Below are 18,786 nucleotides of genomic sequence, written 5' to 3'. Positions count from 1 at the left end.
TATGAAGAAAAACACCCTTATTAATGAGTCCCCTCTGGGAAAAATGCATAATCCTTTAATTATTAACCAGCACAACAATTAGACTGTCGATCTAAATGAAGGTCACAGATCAGGTGAATTGTCAGGTAACAGTGATGACAATGCTTTTGTACACTCACCTTCCCTGCGTAGTGCACAATAGTGAACAGAGGGGTGTGGTTTCGCACAACTTCAAAGTTTGGAGCCGCTTTAAATTTGCTGTTTAACTTGTCAACAAAATCGCGGTCAGTGGCCTGTGGGTGCAGAAATTATCATCACCACATGCTGTGTGCAATGAATACTGATTTAACATGTTCGAGATTCACTACTCTCACAACAAATCTAGTCACATGACCGTAAACAAACGTTGCATAGTCCACAATTAATGTTAACTCCACAGAACAGGCAGAGCTAGCTTATTGACTCTGGAACTCTGAAATTGTTGCTTTAATTCTATGGCTGTTTAAATAATTGTTCCTGGTTCAATACAAGTTGAGCTTTATGTGAGCTGTTGATCATCACTGAATACATTTTCATCCCTCAGTTAAAAAATGCAGCATTTAAAATGAGATAAGCTATAAATAAAAAAGTAAATTATAAAAAGGTAAATTATAAATAAAAATGAAATATAAAATGTAAAGAGACTGCAATATTTAAAAATATATATAATTTATATTACATTTTTTGAAGTGTACAAATATGGACGATTACCACAGAAAATAATGTTTTTTTCCCTCTTCAGTTTGTGAAATGGAAAAAAAAAAACAGCTGGAGGTTTCATTTTGCTAAAGCAATTATATAAAATATAAATACACATTTTAAGTAAAATTAATTATTTTAAATATAATTTTAAAATGAAAAGTGATTACTTAAAAAATATGTATTTATATTATTACACTTTAGGCATATAATTATGTCCAATATAAAAAATAAAATAAAAAAAAAGCCTAGTATTATTACTAGGACTACCACAGATTTTTTATTTATTTTTTGGTCCTTCAGCTTGTGGGAAAATTTACCCCCATTATTTGTTTTTTTGTATTTTAAAATATAATTTTAAAAAGGTGTTTTTTTAGGTGTACAAATATGTCCAATATAACAAAAATATATTTTTAAAGCAGCCCAATGGAGATTATGGCATCCTTCAGTTTATAAAATAAAAAAAACCCTGCTTTTACAATAATATATTTATGAGGCATAATTATGTAAATAATAAATGCAAAATATTAACAAATTTTAAAGAGTTACAATACTTAAAGAAAATGAATATATTAAATGATAAAACATTTTGGCGTATAAGTATCCGTTAAATGCACAAAAAAAGGATCAGTTAAAATGCATAAACGTAAATGCTGTAAGACGAAAAACTTTTTTGTTGTTTGCATTTATATAAATAAATGTAATTTTGGCCCTATGGAGGACTTGGCACCATGTTTTCTTTTGTGTCTCAGGGTTTAGCAAGCAACCCCTCCCAGCATACCTGAGGGAAGGTGCTTTGCTCATCCAGCAGTGAGAGAATCCCGATAGGTTTGGTGAGGAACAGGTCCTGAAACAGAGGAACAAACCTTGCTTGGGTGAATGAGTTTTCCATGCTGACAAGCTAAACAGGCCTCTCTAGCTGACGGCGCTGCAGATTCATGTTACACTACAGCAGTGGCCGCCAAATCTTTATCACTTTCCCAGTAGATCCCGAAAATAACAGTAAAATAAGTACAAAAATGCATTACATTTCTCCATTCTTTGTTTGGTATTTTTGGTACTTATTTTTCTGTTATTTTCGGGATCTACTGGGACAGTGATCACATCAAAAACAAAATCACGCAAGGACGTTAACAGAGACCAAAGATGCTGAAGACGAGCTTGGAAAATGTAGTGAGCTAAGCTAACGGTTACTCTTCATTAAATTAAGCTTTACTACACTAAAGCTACAGCCCTGGGAAATGTAGCAAGCTAAGCTACAGCAACATGGAGAAAGCAGTTTACTTCATCTAAGCTAATTTAAAAAAATATATTTTTATATTGAATCAACATCATACCAAGTCAATGCTCTCTCACTGATCAATAAAACTGTCAGTCAAGCAGATAGACAGGCATAATAGTTCAGGTTAATTGTTTATTCAACAACTGTTCCAAACCAATTTGTCAACACAAATCAGTATCATGTACAGGGCTGGATTTACCTTATATTGTGACATAGGCAAAATAAATTGTCGGCCGGAAACCTCCTATTGGTAGTTGGTATTGTGGCTATTGCGGTATTGCCGCTCAGTTTTTGTTATTTGGCCAAAATGTCATATTATAAAAAATTCAGCGCTTCGCACAAGCTATTTAGCTATGACTCGACAACAAATGATAGACTAAGACAATCTTCTCTAAAAAAAACATTAGCCTTTATAAATATAGTGTGTCTTGAGTAAAGAAACCGCTGTACTTATTCAATAGACAGTTCTTTATTTACCTTCAGACTGCAAATAAGCTGAGATGCTCCAAAATGCACGCCGCACTTCATTGACGAGAGAGGCGGGAGGAATAATGAGGTTCGACTGACAGTTTGAGGAGCCAATGGCGTTACGAGCTTTAGTGGATCCAGGATCAGCGATCCTTAGCGGTTATATTTCTGATTTGAGCTTGAGTTTCAGAAATGCTTTGGAAAATGTAACTTTAGCTTTTGTTGACGCTACCACGCTACTTGATCAAAAATAGAGCTTCGCTACTGAAAAGCTATTTGATTCAGAAAACAGCGACGCTACCGCCACGCTACTGAGAAATGTAGTTAAACTACTAGCGTCACTACTTGTAGCGACACTACTGCCCATCACTGCATACATTTAATATGCAGAGTTTGTATTTACAGAGCAGGAATCTCACGTGAGAATGAAAACAAGCTTCAGGTTTCTTTAAGCTTCCCATTCAGCAGCGCACCGAAGGATTTAGGTCAGAAAACATGCAGAAATTTGAGAGATTCTCAAAGCTACGTGTCTTGCTTTGTCAGCACTTCCTGTGTTTGGGATTTACCACACAGCTGTCTGACAAACACAGAGCTCAGGGTTATTTTTGGAGTCAGAGAGAAGGAAAATGGAAAAAAATAATAATTTTGGAACGATTTTGAACACAGACATACCAGAATGGGTTTGTTGTCCTTGTAGGTTATGGTCTCCCATGAGATGCCTTCCTCTTTATATTCTTTCTGCTCCATCAGAAAAATGTGCTGGAGGGGAAACGACATGAAAAATGTGATTATTACATTCATGGAGTGGCAAATAATGTCCTGTTGAAAGAACCGCCAGTGACTGTGATTAAATGAGGCATTTAATGGTTCCTAACATCTGCTGCCTTGGGTTTCCTTCAAGACTTATTTGAAATAAAGTTAAATGACCGATTCGTTTTACAACCCCAAATCAGAAAAAGTTTGGACATTTTGTAAAAAGCAATGAAATCAAGAATCTGTGATTTGTTAATTCTCTTTAACTCTTATATAATTGACAAAAGTACAGAGATTAAACAAACACATTTTGATTCTGATGGCTGCAACAAACTCCAGAAAATCTGGGACAGATGCATGTTTAACACCGTCACATCAACTGTCCTTTTAATTACAATGTTTAATCATTTGGGAATTGAGGATACTCATTTTTTAAGTTTTGCAAGCAAAATTAATAAAATTATTATTAATTCTCGCTTGATAAAAACATGCTCAGCAGTCTGTGGTCATCGTTGTCTGATTCTCATTTTCATGATAGATTATTAGATTTAATAGATTCATTTTGAAACAATAAAAAATAAACTAGGCAGGACATTCCTGAAAATTTAATTTTGCTAAACCAATTAGATTTTTTATTTATTTAAATTAAATAACTGCTATGATGGCTTTTGTTCTACCCACTTAAATGATAGAAGTACTTGCGTTGTCCAATCTATACAGACTGTGTCTGTTCCCCGAATAGCGAGGTCAAAATATACATTTAATGCAGGATCTAGAAAAAATCTGATCGTGATTAAACCAGAAAAACGCAAAATAAATGAACAAAAACTATTTTTAAAGCTTGGACTCCTAAACATTAGATCACTCGCACCCAAAGCAGTTATTGTAAATGAAATGATCACAGATAATAATTTTGATGTACTCTGCCTGACTGAAACCTGGCTGAAACCAAATGAATATTTTGGTCTAAATGAGTCTACTCCACCAAGCTACTGTTATAAACATGAGCCCCGTCAGATGGGTCGTGGCGGCAGTGTTGCAACAATATATAGTGATAATGTTACTCAGAAAACAGGATACAGGAGGTTTAACGCTTTCGAAATACTTCTGTCAGATATGCAAAAGAAATCTCTCTTATCTCTTGCTCTGGCTACTGTGTATAGACCGCCAGGGCCATATACAGATTTCCTAAAAGAATTGCAGATTTCCTCTCAGATCTATTATGTCTATGTATGTCAAGCCTTGTCGGTTAATGTTGATAAACTGCTAATTGTCAGAGATTTTAACATTCACGTTGATAATACAAATGATGCGTTAGGACTTGCGTTTACTGACCTAATAAACTCTTTTGGAATCAAACAAAACATCACCGGGTCCACTCATCGTTTTAATCATACGCTAGATTTAATTAAATCGCATGGAATTGATCTTACTGATATAGATATCGTACCTCAAAGTGATGATGTTACTGATCATTTCCTTGTATCGTGCATGCTGCGTATTAATGATATTAATTATATGGCTCCGCGTTATCGTCAGGGCAGAACTATTGTTCCAGCCACCAAAGACAGATTCACAAATAACCTGCCTGATTTATCTCAACTGCTCTGTGTACCCATAAATACGCATGAACTAGACTAAATTACCAGCAACATGGGCATTATCTAATACATTAGAAGCTGTTGCCCCCCTCAAATTGAAAAAGGTTACAGAAAAACGTACTGCGCCATGGTACAACAGTTATACCCATTCTCTCAAGAAAGAAACTCGTAATCTTGAGCGCAAATGGAGAAAAACTAACTTAGAAGTTTTTCGAATTGCGTGGAAAAACATGTCCAGCTATAGACAGGCTCTAAAAGCTGCCAGGGCAGAGCATATCCGCAAACTCATAGATAATGACCAAAACAATCCAAGGTTCTTATTGAGCACAGTGGCTAGATTAACAAATAAACAGACGCCACCCGATCTAAATATTCCCTCACAGTTTAATAGTAATGACTTTATTAATTTCTTCACTTTCTTCACTTAGTTATGTAAACACATCAGAAATGCAATAACAAACGTAGATTCTACTGCGTCTAGTATTTCAGCTTCATTCATCGCACCCAAAGAAAAACTGCAGTGCTTTACAACTATAGGACAGGAAGAGCTAAATAAACTTATCAGTGCATCTAAACCAACAACGTGTTTATTAGATCCTGTACCCACTAAACTACTGAAAGAGTTGTTACCTGTAGCAGAAGAACCACTTCAATATTATTAACTCATCGTTATCTTTAGGTCACGTCGCAAAACCATTCAAGCTGGCGGTTATTAAGCCTCTTATTAAGAAACCACAACTAGATCCTAGTGAACTGGCAAATTACAGACCCATTTCAAATCTTCCGTTTATGTCTAAAATTTTATAAAAAGTTGTGTCTGCTCAATTGTGCTCCTTCTTGCAAAAAATGATCTCTATGAAGAATTTCAGTCAGGTTTCAGGCCTCACCATAGCACAGAAACTGCATGCTGCATATTAACTGCTTGTTAAAATTACACTTGCTTCTTACGTCAGACCAAGGCTGTATCTCATTGCTACTTTTACTTGATCTTAGTGCAGCGTTCGACACTATAGACCATGACATACTCATAGATCGATTACAAATACTGGTATACTGGTATTCAAGGGCAGGCTTTAAGATGGTTTAGATCCTACCTGTCCGATCGCTACCATTTTGTTCATTTAAATGGGGAGTCATCTCAATTATCACCAGTAAAGTATGGAGTACCACAAGGATCTGTTCTAGGTCCTCTGCTATTTTCAATATACATGTTACCCCTTGGTAATATTATTAGAAAATACAGGATTAGGTTACATTGTTATGCTGATGATACTCAACTATATATCTCAACAAGACCAGATGAAACTTCTAAACTAAGATAATAGATTGTGTAAAAAAAAATGTAAAAGATTGGATGACCAATAATTTCCTCCTATTAAATTCAGATAAGACAGAGATATTACTTATTGGACCAAAAAACAGTACACAGAATCTCTTAGATTACAATTTGCAACTAGACGGATGTACTGTTACGTCCTCTAAAGTAAAAAATCTGGGTGTTATATTAGACAGCAACTTGTCCTTTGAAAATCATATTTCCCATGTTATAAAAACAGCATTCTTCCATCTTAGAAACATTGCCAAGCTTCGAAACATGGTACCTGTTTCTGATGCAGAAAAGCTAGTTCATGCATTCATGACCTCTAGACTGGACTATTGTAATGCACTGCTAGGTGGTTGTCCTGCATCTTCAATAAACAAGCTACAGATAGTCCAAAATGCAGCGGTCCTTACCATGTCAAGAAAATATGATCATATTACCCCAATTTTACAGTCTCTGCACTGGCTACCTATTCAGTTCCATATCATTTACAAAATATTATTACTTGCCTATAAGGCCCTAAATGGTTTAGCTCCTGCGTACCTAAGTCGTCTTCTACCACGCTATAATCCAACCCACTCCCTAAGGTCGCAAAACTCTGGACTTTTGGTAGTACCTAGGATGGCAAAGTCCACTAAAGGAGGTAGAGCTTTTCCACATTTGGCTCCCAAACTCTGGAATAGCCTTCCTGATAACGTTCGGGGTTCAGACACACTCTCTCTGTTTAAATCTAGATTAAAGACACATGTCTTTAGCTAAGCATTCACATAATGCATCTTATAATCTTGTACTGCAGTTATATCTGATCAAATGTACATTATTATTATTCTTTAGCTTGGGTTGAACAAATCATTTTTGCTTAGATGGAACAGCAGCTACATTAACTATGTCTCTATTGGTTTCTTTGTTTCTGCCACGGGATTAACATCCCGTGGTAACTAGGAATTACAAAAGCTTCAGTCTGAATCCAACCCTTAAATGTTCTGAGATGACCAAACACATGAGAAGAGATGATGCCTACCCCTCAAAGGATGCCAACTCTCAGACAACATACAGAATTACCAAATTTTGCCATAAATTAAATATATTAAGTTTCTGCAATATATAAATATATTGTGGAAACTTAATTTCCTGTAGAGCTGCTTTGCAACTATTTGTATCGTAAAAAGCGCTATACAAATAAAATTGAACTTAAATGTATTTAAATGATTAAACTTTTAGGTGTACAAATGCATGCAATATAACAAAAAAGCCTAGTATTTTTAATGCTGCTCCATGGAGGATTACCACTGATGCAATTTATTTTTTGGCCTTTTTGCCATTTTACTGACATAGTCAAAAAGCAGACTTGAATCAAACTTTAGTATGTTTTCTATACAAATACCAAACTCATAACGAAGCACTATGAAGGACTTACATGGTTGAAAAAATACTGGAGCTGTTCGTTAGCCAGATTAATGCAGAGCTGCTCAAATCGGTTCACAGCAAAGTTTTCAAAACCAAAGATGTCAAGGATTCCTGTAAAGAAAGAAAGTACAAAATAAGTAGTGCTGTCAAACGATTAATCGTGATTAATCGCATCCAAAATAAAGGTTGTTTACATAATGTGTGTACTGTGTATATTTATTATTTATATATAAATACACACACATGCACGAATATATTTAAGAAAAATTGTATGTTTATATTTTAAATATATTTATATATAATATAAATTATATGAATATAAATATATGTAAATACATGTAAATATTTTTGAAATATATACTGCATGTGTGCGTTTATATATACACATAATAAATGTACACAGTACACACACAAGTTATGTAAACAAAAACTTTTATTTTGGATGCGATTAGTCACGATTAATCGTTTGACAGAACTAAAAATAATACGAATTTTCTATCCAGTTTCAGAGAAATTCATGTTGTTAGTTGAGATTTTAATAACAGCTAAGGCTATTGTCATTTTCAAGAATGGTGTTGCACAGAGTTAATTATCTACCATTTACACAGGAGCAAAATAAAAAATAAAAAATGGATGGAAAAATAAAAACGCAATGATCCAGTTGACAGAGATGGCATTTAACAATGAGCCAGAAAGTGTTGAGCAGTTACAGGTTAGTTACATTCAGTCTGATAAATGGGAAAAAAATGCAGGAAAACTGTAATATCTGCACTAAACATTGGGTAGAGTGTTATTTTGTATTGTCAAAATTGTTGAAAAACTGGAGGTATTCACTTGTGATAGGTTGATAAATCTGTAAATATTTCACCATTATGAGATTAAAAGTTCTTAAAAGTTATCTGTCAATTCTAAAATCTATAATCCATATCTAAAATAATTATAATTTTATTATTTATAATAATTTACAGTATGTCAGCCATTGAAAAAAACTTTATCGTTAAGCCAGTGTTATTTTATTATCATTTATATACTATTATAGTTTTTAATAATATTTTGAATTAGATTACATTTTTCATATTTTCAGTTTTCTTTTTAATTTTACTTAAAGGGATAGTTCACCCAAAAATGAAAATTCTGTCATTAACTACTCACCCTCATGTTGTTCCAAACCCATAAGACCCCTGTTCATCTTCAGAACACAAATTAAGATATTTTTTATGGAATCAAAAGCTCTCAGACCCTAAATAGACAACAAGGGTCCTTACAAGATCAAGGTCCAGAAACGTAGCAAGGAGATCGGTAAAATAATCCATGTGACATCAGGGGCTCAACTGTAATTTTACAAAGCTACGATAATACTTTTTGTGCGCAAAAAAAAAAAAAGGAAAAAAAAATTATTCATTCAAATTCGTCTACTCCGAGTCACCCTAGCGCCATTTTGGAGAATATGTCAAATCAACTGTAAACCTTTCTACTCGCCGTGGGAGTTCTCACGTTCATTCTCGTGAGTGTCTACATTCCACCACAAGCGCACGTGAGCTCAGCTATACAGAAACACACTGATCAGATCACAGACAGAACAACAACAACACCTGGACTCTGTTTTAATCATTCAAGGGGACTTAAATAAAGCAAATCTCTCCCGTGAACTGCCAAAATACAAACAGCATGTTATATGTCCCAGCAGAGACCGTAATATACTGGATCACTGTTACACAACAATAAAGGACGCATATCACTCTGTCCCATGCGCAGCTTTAGGACTCTCTGATGACTGTTTGGTTCATCTTATTCCGACCTACAGGCAGAAACTAAAGTCAGCTAAACCACCTGTATTAAGGACTGTAAAGAGATGGACTAATGAGACAGAGCGGGCTTTACAAGCCTGTCTCGACCTTACTGATTGGAGTGTTTTTGAAACTGCTGCAAACGATCTGGACGAGCTCACAGAGACTGTAACATCTTATATCAGTTTCTGTGAGGATATGTGCATTCCTACCAGGACTCGTATAACTTATAACAACAACAAACCGTGGTTCACTGCAAAACTCAGACAGCTCCATCAGACAAAGAAGATGCTTAAAGGAATGGGGACAGAGTCTTGTATAAACAGGCCAAATACACACTGGAAAAAGAGATCAGAGTGGCAAAGAGGAATTATTCCGATAAGCTAAGGATCCAGTTCTCTTCCAGTGACACGGCTTCAGTGTGGAAAGTTCTGAAAGACATCACCAATTACAAGACACCATCCCCCAGCACTGTGGAGAATCAACAACTGGCAGACGATCTGAACGAGTTTTACTGCAGGTTTGAAAAAAGACCATTCACACCTCCTGCAACCCCCCTCTCCCCCACACCTGAACTGCAGATAAGAGAAGATGATGTGCGCCAGGTCTTCAAAAAGAACAAGAGAAGGAAGGCACCAGGCCCAGACGGTGTAACACCAGCCTGTCTGAAATCCTGCGCTGACCAGCTGGCCCCCATCTTCACACAGATCTTAAACAGATCACTGCAGCTGTGTGAAGTCCCCTCATGCTTCAAACGCTCCGCCATCATCCCCGTCCCAAAGAAACCCAAGATTACAGGACTTAACGTCTACAGACCTGTGGCTCTAACATCTGTGGTCATGAAGTCATTTGAAACACTGGTTTTGGCTTATCTGAAGGACATCACTGGATCCTTACTGGACCCCCTGCAGTTTGCCTACATGGATGATGCAGTCAACATGGGACTGCATTACATACTGCAACACCTGGACAGACCAGGGACTTATGTGAGGATCCTGTTTGTGGACTTCAGCTCGGCCTTTAACACTATCATTCCAAACCTCCTCCTGGCCATACTAACTCAGCTCTCCGTCCCCACCTCTGTCTGTCAGTGGATCAACAGCTTCCTGACAGACAGGCAGCAGCTAGTGAGGCTGGGAAAATATACATTCAGCACCCATACTATCAGCACTGGAGCTCCTCAGGGCTGCGTTCTCTCCCCACTGCTCTTCTCGCTGTACACCAATGACTGCACATCTAAAGACCCCTCTGTCAAGCTCCTGAAGTTTGCAGATGACACCACAGTCATCGGCCTCATTCAGGACGGTCACGAGTCTGCTTATAGACAGGAGGTTAAGGAACTGGCTGTCTGGTGCAGTCTTAACAACCTGGAGCTCAACAAGCTCAAAACAGTGGAGAAGATCGTGGACTTCAGGAGAAACCCCCCTGCTGTCCCCCCACTTACCATCATGAACAGCACTGTGATTGCAGTGGAGTCATTCAGATTTCTGGGCAGCACCATCTCTCAGGACCTGAAGTGGGACATTCACATTGACTCTGGTCAAAAAGGCCCAGCAAAGGTTGTACTTCCTTCACCAGCTGAGGAAGTTCAACCTGCCACATGAGCTGCTGAAATTGTCTGGTTCAGCTCAGCTACCAAATCTCACCACAGAAGACTACGGAGGGTAGTCCAGACTGCTGAGCGAATCATTGGTACAACCCTCCCCAGTCTCCAAGAACTGTACTCATCCAGAGTGAGCAAAAGGGCTGGTAAAATCACTCTGGACCCTTCACATCCAGCACACTCCCTCTTTGAGCTGTTACCGTCTGGTCGACGCTACAGAGCTCTGAGCACCAGAACAGCTAGACATAGGAACAGTTTCTTCCCTCAGGCAATCCATCTCATGAACATTTGAACTCTTAACAATAAACATGAAACACACAACACTATCATACTTTTTATTTTTTATTTAACACACATACTTATTACATTTCAAATTTGCACCTAACATACCTGTACATACTGAATTTTTTATTTTGTATATTGTGTTTGTGCTATTTTGCATATTGTTCATTTTGTATATATCTGTTTTTTTTATTATCTGTGTCCTGTCCTGTCGCTGTCATTCTGTTGCACTGTGGAGCTACTGTCACTAAAACAAATCCCTTGTATGTGCAAACTTACCTGGCAATAAAGCTAATTCTGATTCTGATTTATAAGGACAGTCACTTGCCTCGTTTCTGAATGAATCAGCCATTTGAATGAATCGGTTGAATGAATTAATAAATGACTCACTCATTAAAACAGACACTTGCTGCCACCTACTGGTGGTTTAGTCATATTTAAAAGTATCATTGCATTTTTTCAACATTTACTTGTATGTTTAAAAAAAAATAAACATTAATCTTATAAAAAATGTTATGCATTTGAAATTTTGCAGTGTAAAGGCATTTATGGCACCTCAGCTTAACCAACTGTGTAAATGCATCTAATGCCACTTCAGATGCAGCTTCTGTTTCCTCAGCAATGGAAAGATAGAGTTTGTTAATACTAATTTCATTTGAATAGTAACAACTCGACAGTTTCTTATTGTGCTAACTGAATTAATTGAAACAAAGTAAGAATTTGATGTGAAAGATGACAAATTTAATAAGGTTAGGAGAAAAAAAATTACCATTTATAAACATAGTGGGAAATGACTTCTGTTTTGTTACATACAGCAACTCATTTTACGTTAGCCATTTCTTCCTCTTTCCAGTCACAGAGCACTTTATTTTGAGAGTTAGTAGAGAAAATCTGTTACTTAGTCCAGACTGAGGGAATTGTAATGTTTAATAATTTATTTTATTATGTAAATTGAAATTTGCATAGATTTTTGTTTGTATATGCTGTCAATTATAGTTCTTAGAAAGAAAATTAGAATCTGCAAAAATTGGTATCGGCAGGTCACACTTCCAAAAAAATTGGAAATCGGAATCGGCCAAGAAAATTGCAATTGGTGCATCTCTAGAATTTTCATTTTTGGGTGAACTAACCCTTTAAAGTTTTAGCAATTTTGTTATGCCCTTCTGTCTTTTTTTTGTCATTCAAATTTCTCAGTCACAGCATTACTTACCTATTTCATTGAGCTCCACGTCACAGTCTACTTTAGGAGCGAGCTGTTTGTTGATTTTACTGACGATCCAACCGAACACACGGCCGTAGGCCACTTTAGCAATGGAGTCTCTGGCATCTGAATGAACATACAAAACACACCGTGATCAATAAGAAGGGTGTCAGACGCAATAGTGACTTCGAAGTGAAACTGTGTCGCACCTTCAGCCTGCTGCTGGTTGTGGAGTCGCTGGATGGCCTCTCCTCGCGTCACTGATGTGGTGCAGGTCAGACTCTTCAGTAAATCTTCTTCCTGAACGCCAAACTGACCCTGGTTACAGAAACACACACACACTATTGTTTCGCCACATGTACCTGCCAAGAAGAATGCACTTCTCCTAGGGCTGCACGAAATAAAGTAAACTTGAAATCGTGATTTGGCTTAGTGTAATTATCAAATCGCAAAGGCTACAACTGAATTAAATAAATATATGCACTGCATGTTTCAGAGTGAAGCACGGTACTGTGTTCATTTACATGCGAGCAGCTCATTTTCACTTGGTCACTTTAACATGCATTTGAAAACACAACCATTTTCCCAAATATGTAATGAAAAGAGCTTAAAAACAAAGAAAAAGCTTTAAGAATCCCTGCATTTTTCACCAAAATAAAAGTTTGACGCTTTCACGTTTAAAAATAAAACATAAATTTTACTGTAAATTCAGAGCTGTAATGGAAGATAAAATTATTATATCTATTGTACTATAATACATTTATTAATTATTTAACTTTTTAAATTATTTTTATTTTTATATTTGTATGATATACAGAAAAATTTAAATGAGTATTTAATTTTTTTAAATATTGTTTTTTCTGTGAAATATTAAGTAATATTTTGTTTTTATTGAGTATGTTTTTTGGTTTTTTATTAATAATAACACTTTGCAATGTTTCATTTGTTAACATTAGATAACTAGTTTTCATGAATAACACTTATATGGCATTTATTAATCTTAGTTAATATTAAGTCCATTATTTACTAATACTTTACTAAAATTAAAAGTTGTATCTGTTAACATCAGGTAATGTACTGTGAACTAACATGTATGTGAACATTTTTATTAACTAACATTAAAAAAGGTTAGTAAATGCTGTAAAAATATATTAATACATTAATGTTAACAAATTAAACCTTATTGTAAAGTTTTACAATAATAATATTTATTATTATTATGATGATTATTATGATTATTATTATTCATTAAATAATATTTTAAAAAAAATATTTACAAACAAAATAAGCAATATTACTATGCATGTAAAATATAATATGAATAAAATAATGTATGAAGTATTCATAAAATATTATTATTATTATTAATAATAATAATTTAATATTTAACTGGGAAAAAAATTGCTTTGAGTATTATAATGATTAATATTATTATGATTAGTAGTAGTAGTAGTATTTTATAGCCATACTGAAATAGTCCAAGTTGTTCAGCCCAACAAACAAGCATAGAAACGCCCAAAACGTCCAGCCCTAGACTCTCCCATAACTTGCAAACTCTCCTGAGGTTAGTGTCAAGATTCTTTGTAAGGAATGAATTGTGCAACAAAAAAATAAATAAAATAAAATAAATAATACACACACACACACACACACACACACAGATACACAAAAGAAAAATAACACACAAAAGAAACAGAACCTGCCATTTCAAAAAGAACTATGACTAGCCAAATGTGACCAAGACGTAAATGTCACTCAGGAAAGGTCAAGCTAATTTATGCGTTTAGATTCTGGAGGACGTTTGTGGACACGTATGCATTGGTACAACAAAAGACTCATCGAATCTAATGTGTCCAATCCGGTCCACAAGTTAAAGTCCAACCCAGTAGATTTGATATATACGGAAATCATCTTACGTCAGGTACTACTATTAACTGCCCCATACGTGTAGGATGACCTAATAGAGTCTAAACATAGGCACTTCTGGGCTTATCATAAAAGGCCAGATGTAGGCGGAAGCACAGCTCCTTCAGTTTGCCCTTAAAAGAGTTTCTTTGTGTGCACACTGGCCGTAATTCATCTGATTAAACAGCAGGCCGCTAGAGGCTAACATCCATCACCTCCCTGGTGTATGTATGAGCTCCTCAAATGTGTGTCATTACGGAGATGTGTGATGTTACACCTGATCAAACGCACCATTTTCACCTGCGAGACCAGAAAACAAATATGCAATTTCTATCCAATGAAATCGAACCGACTGAACTGCAATTTTCATGAGAAAAATTATAAATGCAAAATTTGGGCTTCTAAACTTGGCCAACGTTTTTGTGTTTATATATAAGACTATAAAAACAATAACATTACTATGACAAATATAACAATTATTATTATTATAAAGATTAATGAATTATTATAAAGAAATATCACTATTGTAGTATTCACTGTGTATCAGTATTGTAGTAAATATCAGTTTCACTGTAGAATAAAAATAATATAATACATTTTATTTTACAGTACAACAGTACATATTTATGGCTGTCCTAAATTCACATTTTTATTGAAATATTTGGCCAGCATTTATTGTGATTATATATTAATTAGTGCTGTCAATCGATTAAAAAAAATTAATTAATCGCGATTAATCCCACCTAACATTAAAGTTTTTTTAAATATACTTTTATATTGCAATAATTGTACATTCAATCTTCAAATTAATGTACAAACAACAAAGACAGTATATATTTTTTATATTTGTTTAATGGCATCTTTATTTTTATGACTGAAGGCCAGTATCACTGATACTAATTAATACTGATTTCCCTATAAAAATGTTTCCTCCTAATATTTAACCATTGACTATAGCCATTCAACATTACATTATAATTAAGAGCTATCAATTTGAACATTTATTAGACTTTAAAAATAACTTCTAATTTAAGTTAACTTAAAACAATCTTCACATAATCCATTATAATAAATGTAATATTTATCTACCTGTGCCCCTCAGCAGAAACATACAGAAATTAAAGTTATTAAACACTAAATACAGATGAATACTTAAAACTATAAAAGTTATTGATTTCCTCTTTTTTCTTTTGTTCTTGATGAACAGACATCACAGCAGCTGGTTATTAGGTTGTCTTGGCTTCTATTTCTTTAAGAGCTGCCGCTGTTGAACGTGACGCGGTTCTGACACGCATCGTATTTTCTCTCAACTCTACCTTTTCTGACCCATTTCGGTCTCTTCTAATGAGCTGACGAGTTGAATCGAGTGTGTTAGATGAGGGAGACAGTGCTAGGATGCTCCAGAACAGTTTTGAAAACCATTTTAGAGACATGTTCTTAATGTAACTCATATATAACATATTACATGCATGCAAAGTTTTATGGCAGCTTTAATCACCTTTTTAGTAACTTCACAAGTTAACTGATCACGACATTGCATGCTCGTAGTTTCTTTCCCAATTTGATATGAAATGCTACAGGCTATGCACACGCTGACACCTTTATGCGTGTATTGAAGAGCACACGTGCTCGTTTGAATCGCGACTGACGCTGAAGTGAAGCTGGAGCGTGCGTCTGAAATGTCTCCTGTTTGATGTGCTCGTAAAGACGTTCTGCGACTTAATAAATGCACTTCTTGTCAAGAAAAAAGAGACAGAATTATCAGTTATGAGTGGGGTGGCCAACCATAGGCCCCGCCCCTGCGTTAAATAATTTTAACAAGTTAAACTGAAAAAATTAATCGCTTGCGTTAACGCGATCATTTTGGCAGCACTAATATTAATATATCAAAGACTGTAATGATAATAATTATTATTATTATTGTTGTTGTTGTTGTTATTGCGGTTGTTGTTGTTGTAAATAACATATTATTAATAAATAAAAATATTCAACCAAAAACAAATATTACTATTGTAATATTTCACTGTAAAATAAAAATAATAATACATTTAATACTAACAAAAACAATAATAATAATAATAATAATTATTATTATTATTATATACAACAAAATAAATATGACTATTGCAATATTTAATGTAAAATAAATATAATAATTATTAATTCTTATTGTTGTTGTTGTTAAATAAAAATATTCAACAAAAATAAATTACTATTGTAATATTTCAATATAAAAAAATAAAATAAAATAAAATACATTTTATTTTACAGTGCAACAACGCTAATATTTACGGCTGTCTTAAATTCAAAATTTTGGCAGAAAACTACATGGACCCTTAAAACTTTCTCTTTTGTTGGCAACAGCCAGTTTATAAGCACTTGTCATTTCAAGTTTAGGAAGATGGTTGGTGAGTTGCATACCAAAAAGCATGTTATAATCAACTGAAATGAACCAAGCTGCTAAAAACACAGATGGATAATGAGGTGCTCACGTGTACATGAACACAGTGCCAGGTTTCACTCACTGAAACACATAGCACATATGATTTCATAACTGCACTAATCGCGCAGCCCTACCTTAACTAGAACGATGATGTTTATTTACTACCTAAATTCCAACAACTTTTCCAGACCCAGGAATCACTTTTTTAAAATTCCTGAATTTTGCTTTGCATGTAAACAGTACTGTGTTTTCCCAAAAACATCGTAAGTAATATCGTATAACCCATTACGCTTTTTGGGAAACACAGGGGATCTATAATCCTTCACCTATTTCATGTGTCTACTAAGCATTTTCTGTTAAAGTTTATTTTTTCTTTCTGACTGTCTTCACACACTAAAAATAGCACTGCTGAAAGTTTGGTGTTAAAAATACATTTCACAATGGTTGAGAGCTGACGCATGCATTTCCGCGTGTCAAGTCGACTTGTGAATTGAGACAGTAATACTTCACAACCGACATCTGTGAGAAACAAACAGGAAACTCACCGCAGTAGCTTTTAACCAGCCGCGTGATGCCTCGGACACTTTCAGAGCGTCACTATCTGTCGTTTCAAAGGTGATGTTCCCCAAAGACAGAATGCCAGCTAGAATAGTCATCATGTCCACCTTTTCCTAAAAACGAGATGTGAATGGCTATCAGGATTTCTGCAGGTAATTTTAAGACCAAGTAAAAAACATTCAAGGAAGGGCACACAATATGTCAGTATGACAACGTCTTGTATTATTGAATATTGAAAATATAAATTTTTTGAAGTGGATGCATCATTTAATGCCAATTTAACACTTTCTACTTCAATTTAACATCTTTTTAAGGCTTTAATTTGTGGAAGGGGCAAATTAAGGCTCTTTATGCTCTGTGGAAACTGGTCTATAAACAAAAACATTGCACATGCTGGTAGGTTTTGCACCATTTTTAAACTCCTCTTACTTTCTGGTACTGTGGTGTAAAATAATGATTTTTGAAGTACTAATATATAATGTAGCATCTTATTTAATGAGTAAATGTTATATAAAAGCATTTCAAACCACAGGACACAGACAAGGAAGGCTTTGTTCTTACCTGCTCCTCAAATCCCACCATGTCCATGGCGTTACACACTTCAGCATATTTCACACGCCAGGCCTGAATCGTGTCTTCCTTCCCAAACCTGCCATTCAAATAACTGACGAGAGCAAAAAGATGTAAGCTGACTGCTAGGTTTGCAGGAATATGATTTATGTGCAAACTTTTGATACACAGATATGATTTGAAAAGACTATATTTGGTGACTACAGTTGTGTTATGGGTTAAACCGGTTATCATGCAATTCACTGAAAATCAACACAAAAGAGCAGGTAAAAAACAGAAAAGCTGTATTGTATCAATGTATCAAATACATGAAAACTGGACGTTTATTTGAAATTAAAGACTCACACTTATTTTCAGTACAACAGTCGAGTATTTGAGATCCCATAAAAAAACCTAAATGAAATTTCACTAATTTTTTAACTGTGAAAAATATATGAAGAAACAGCGAATATAACTGTATAAGAGTTATACAGTTAATAATAATTTTTCATATTTTATATATTTTCGTCTCTGACAACCTGCAATAGAAGTGTTATGGTTTTGCATGATTCTTTAGTATCTTTATTTAGAGTTAATTTTTGGTGATTTGCATAGAAACCAATAGGGGTCAATCTGATTTCCAACCAGGATTATTATAGTTAACTAAAACTGAAACTAAAGTTAAAACCATAAAACCATTTTCGTTGCTTGAAATAAAATAAATGTTAACTGAAATAAAATAAACCGTTTTTGTTTTCAGCTAGTTGCTAAGGCAATATTTCTATTACCTATTTATATTTAGCTTCACTTGATGAACTAAAATAATTCAAACTAAAATTGAATGAATTACAATTATAGACTATATATAAACAAAAACAACAAAAATTACTAAAATGAAAAAAACACAAA

At 34.7% G+C, this 18,786-nt stretch overlaps 1 protein-coding gene across 1 annotated transcript in view; it reads right to left on the bottom strand.

Moving 5' to 3' along the window:
• Positions 1-18,786, bottom strand: part of LOC306864159 (myosin-IIIb-like) — a 50,260-nt gene that overhangs the window by 20,157 nt on the left and 11,317 nt on the right. The window contains exons 7-14 of the mRNA XM_079407912.1: positions 17,890-17,992; positions 17,316-17,441; positions 12,632-12,740; positions 12,432-12,548; positions 7,560-7,660; positions 3,140-3,226; positions 1,499-1,564; positions 159-272 (exon numbers count right to left, since the gene is read on the bottom strand). Coding sequence (XP_079264038.1) covers positions 159-272; positions 1,499-1,564; positions 3,140-3,226; positions 7,560-7,660; positions 12,432-12,548; positions 12,632-12,740; positions 17,316-17,441; positions 17,890-17,992 — 823 coding nt within the window. The remainder of the gene's footprint in view (positions 1-158; positions 273-1,498; positions 1,565-3,139; positions 3,227-7,559; positions 7,661-12,431; positions 12,549-12,631; positions 12,741-17,315; positions 17,442-17,889; positions 17,993-18,786) is intronic.

This window comes from Barbus barbus (assembly GCF_936440315.1).
Source record: "Barbus barbus genome assembly, chromosome: 45".
Classification (NCBI taxonomy): domain Eukaryota; kingdom Metazoa; phylum Chordata; class Actinopteri; order Cypriniformes; family Cyprinidae; genus Barbus; species Barbus barbus.
This window is presented reverse-complemented; position numbering and strand designations above follow the sequence as displayed.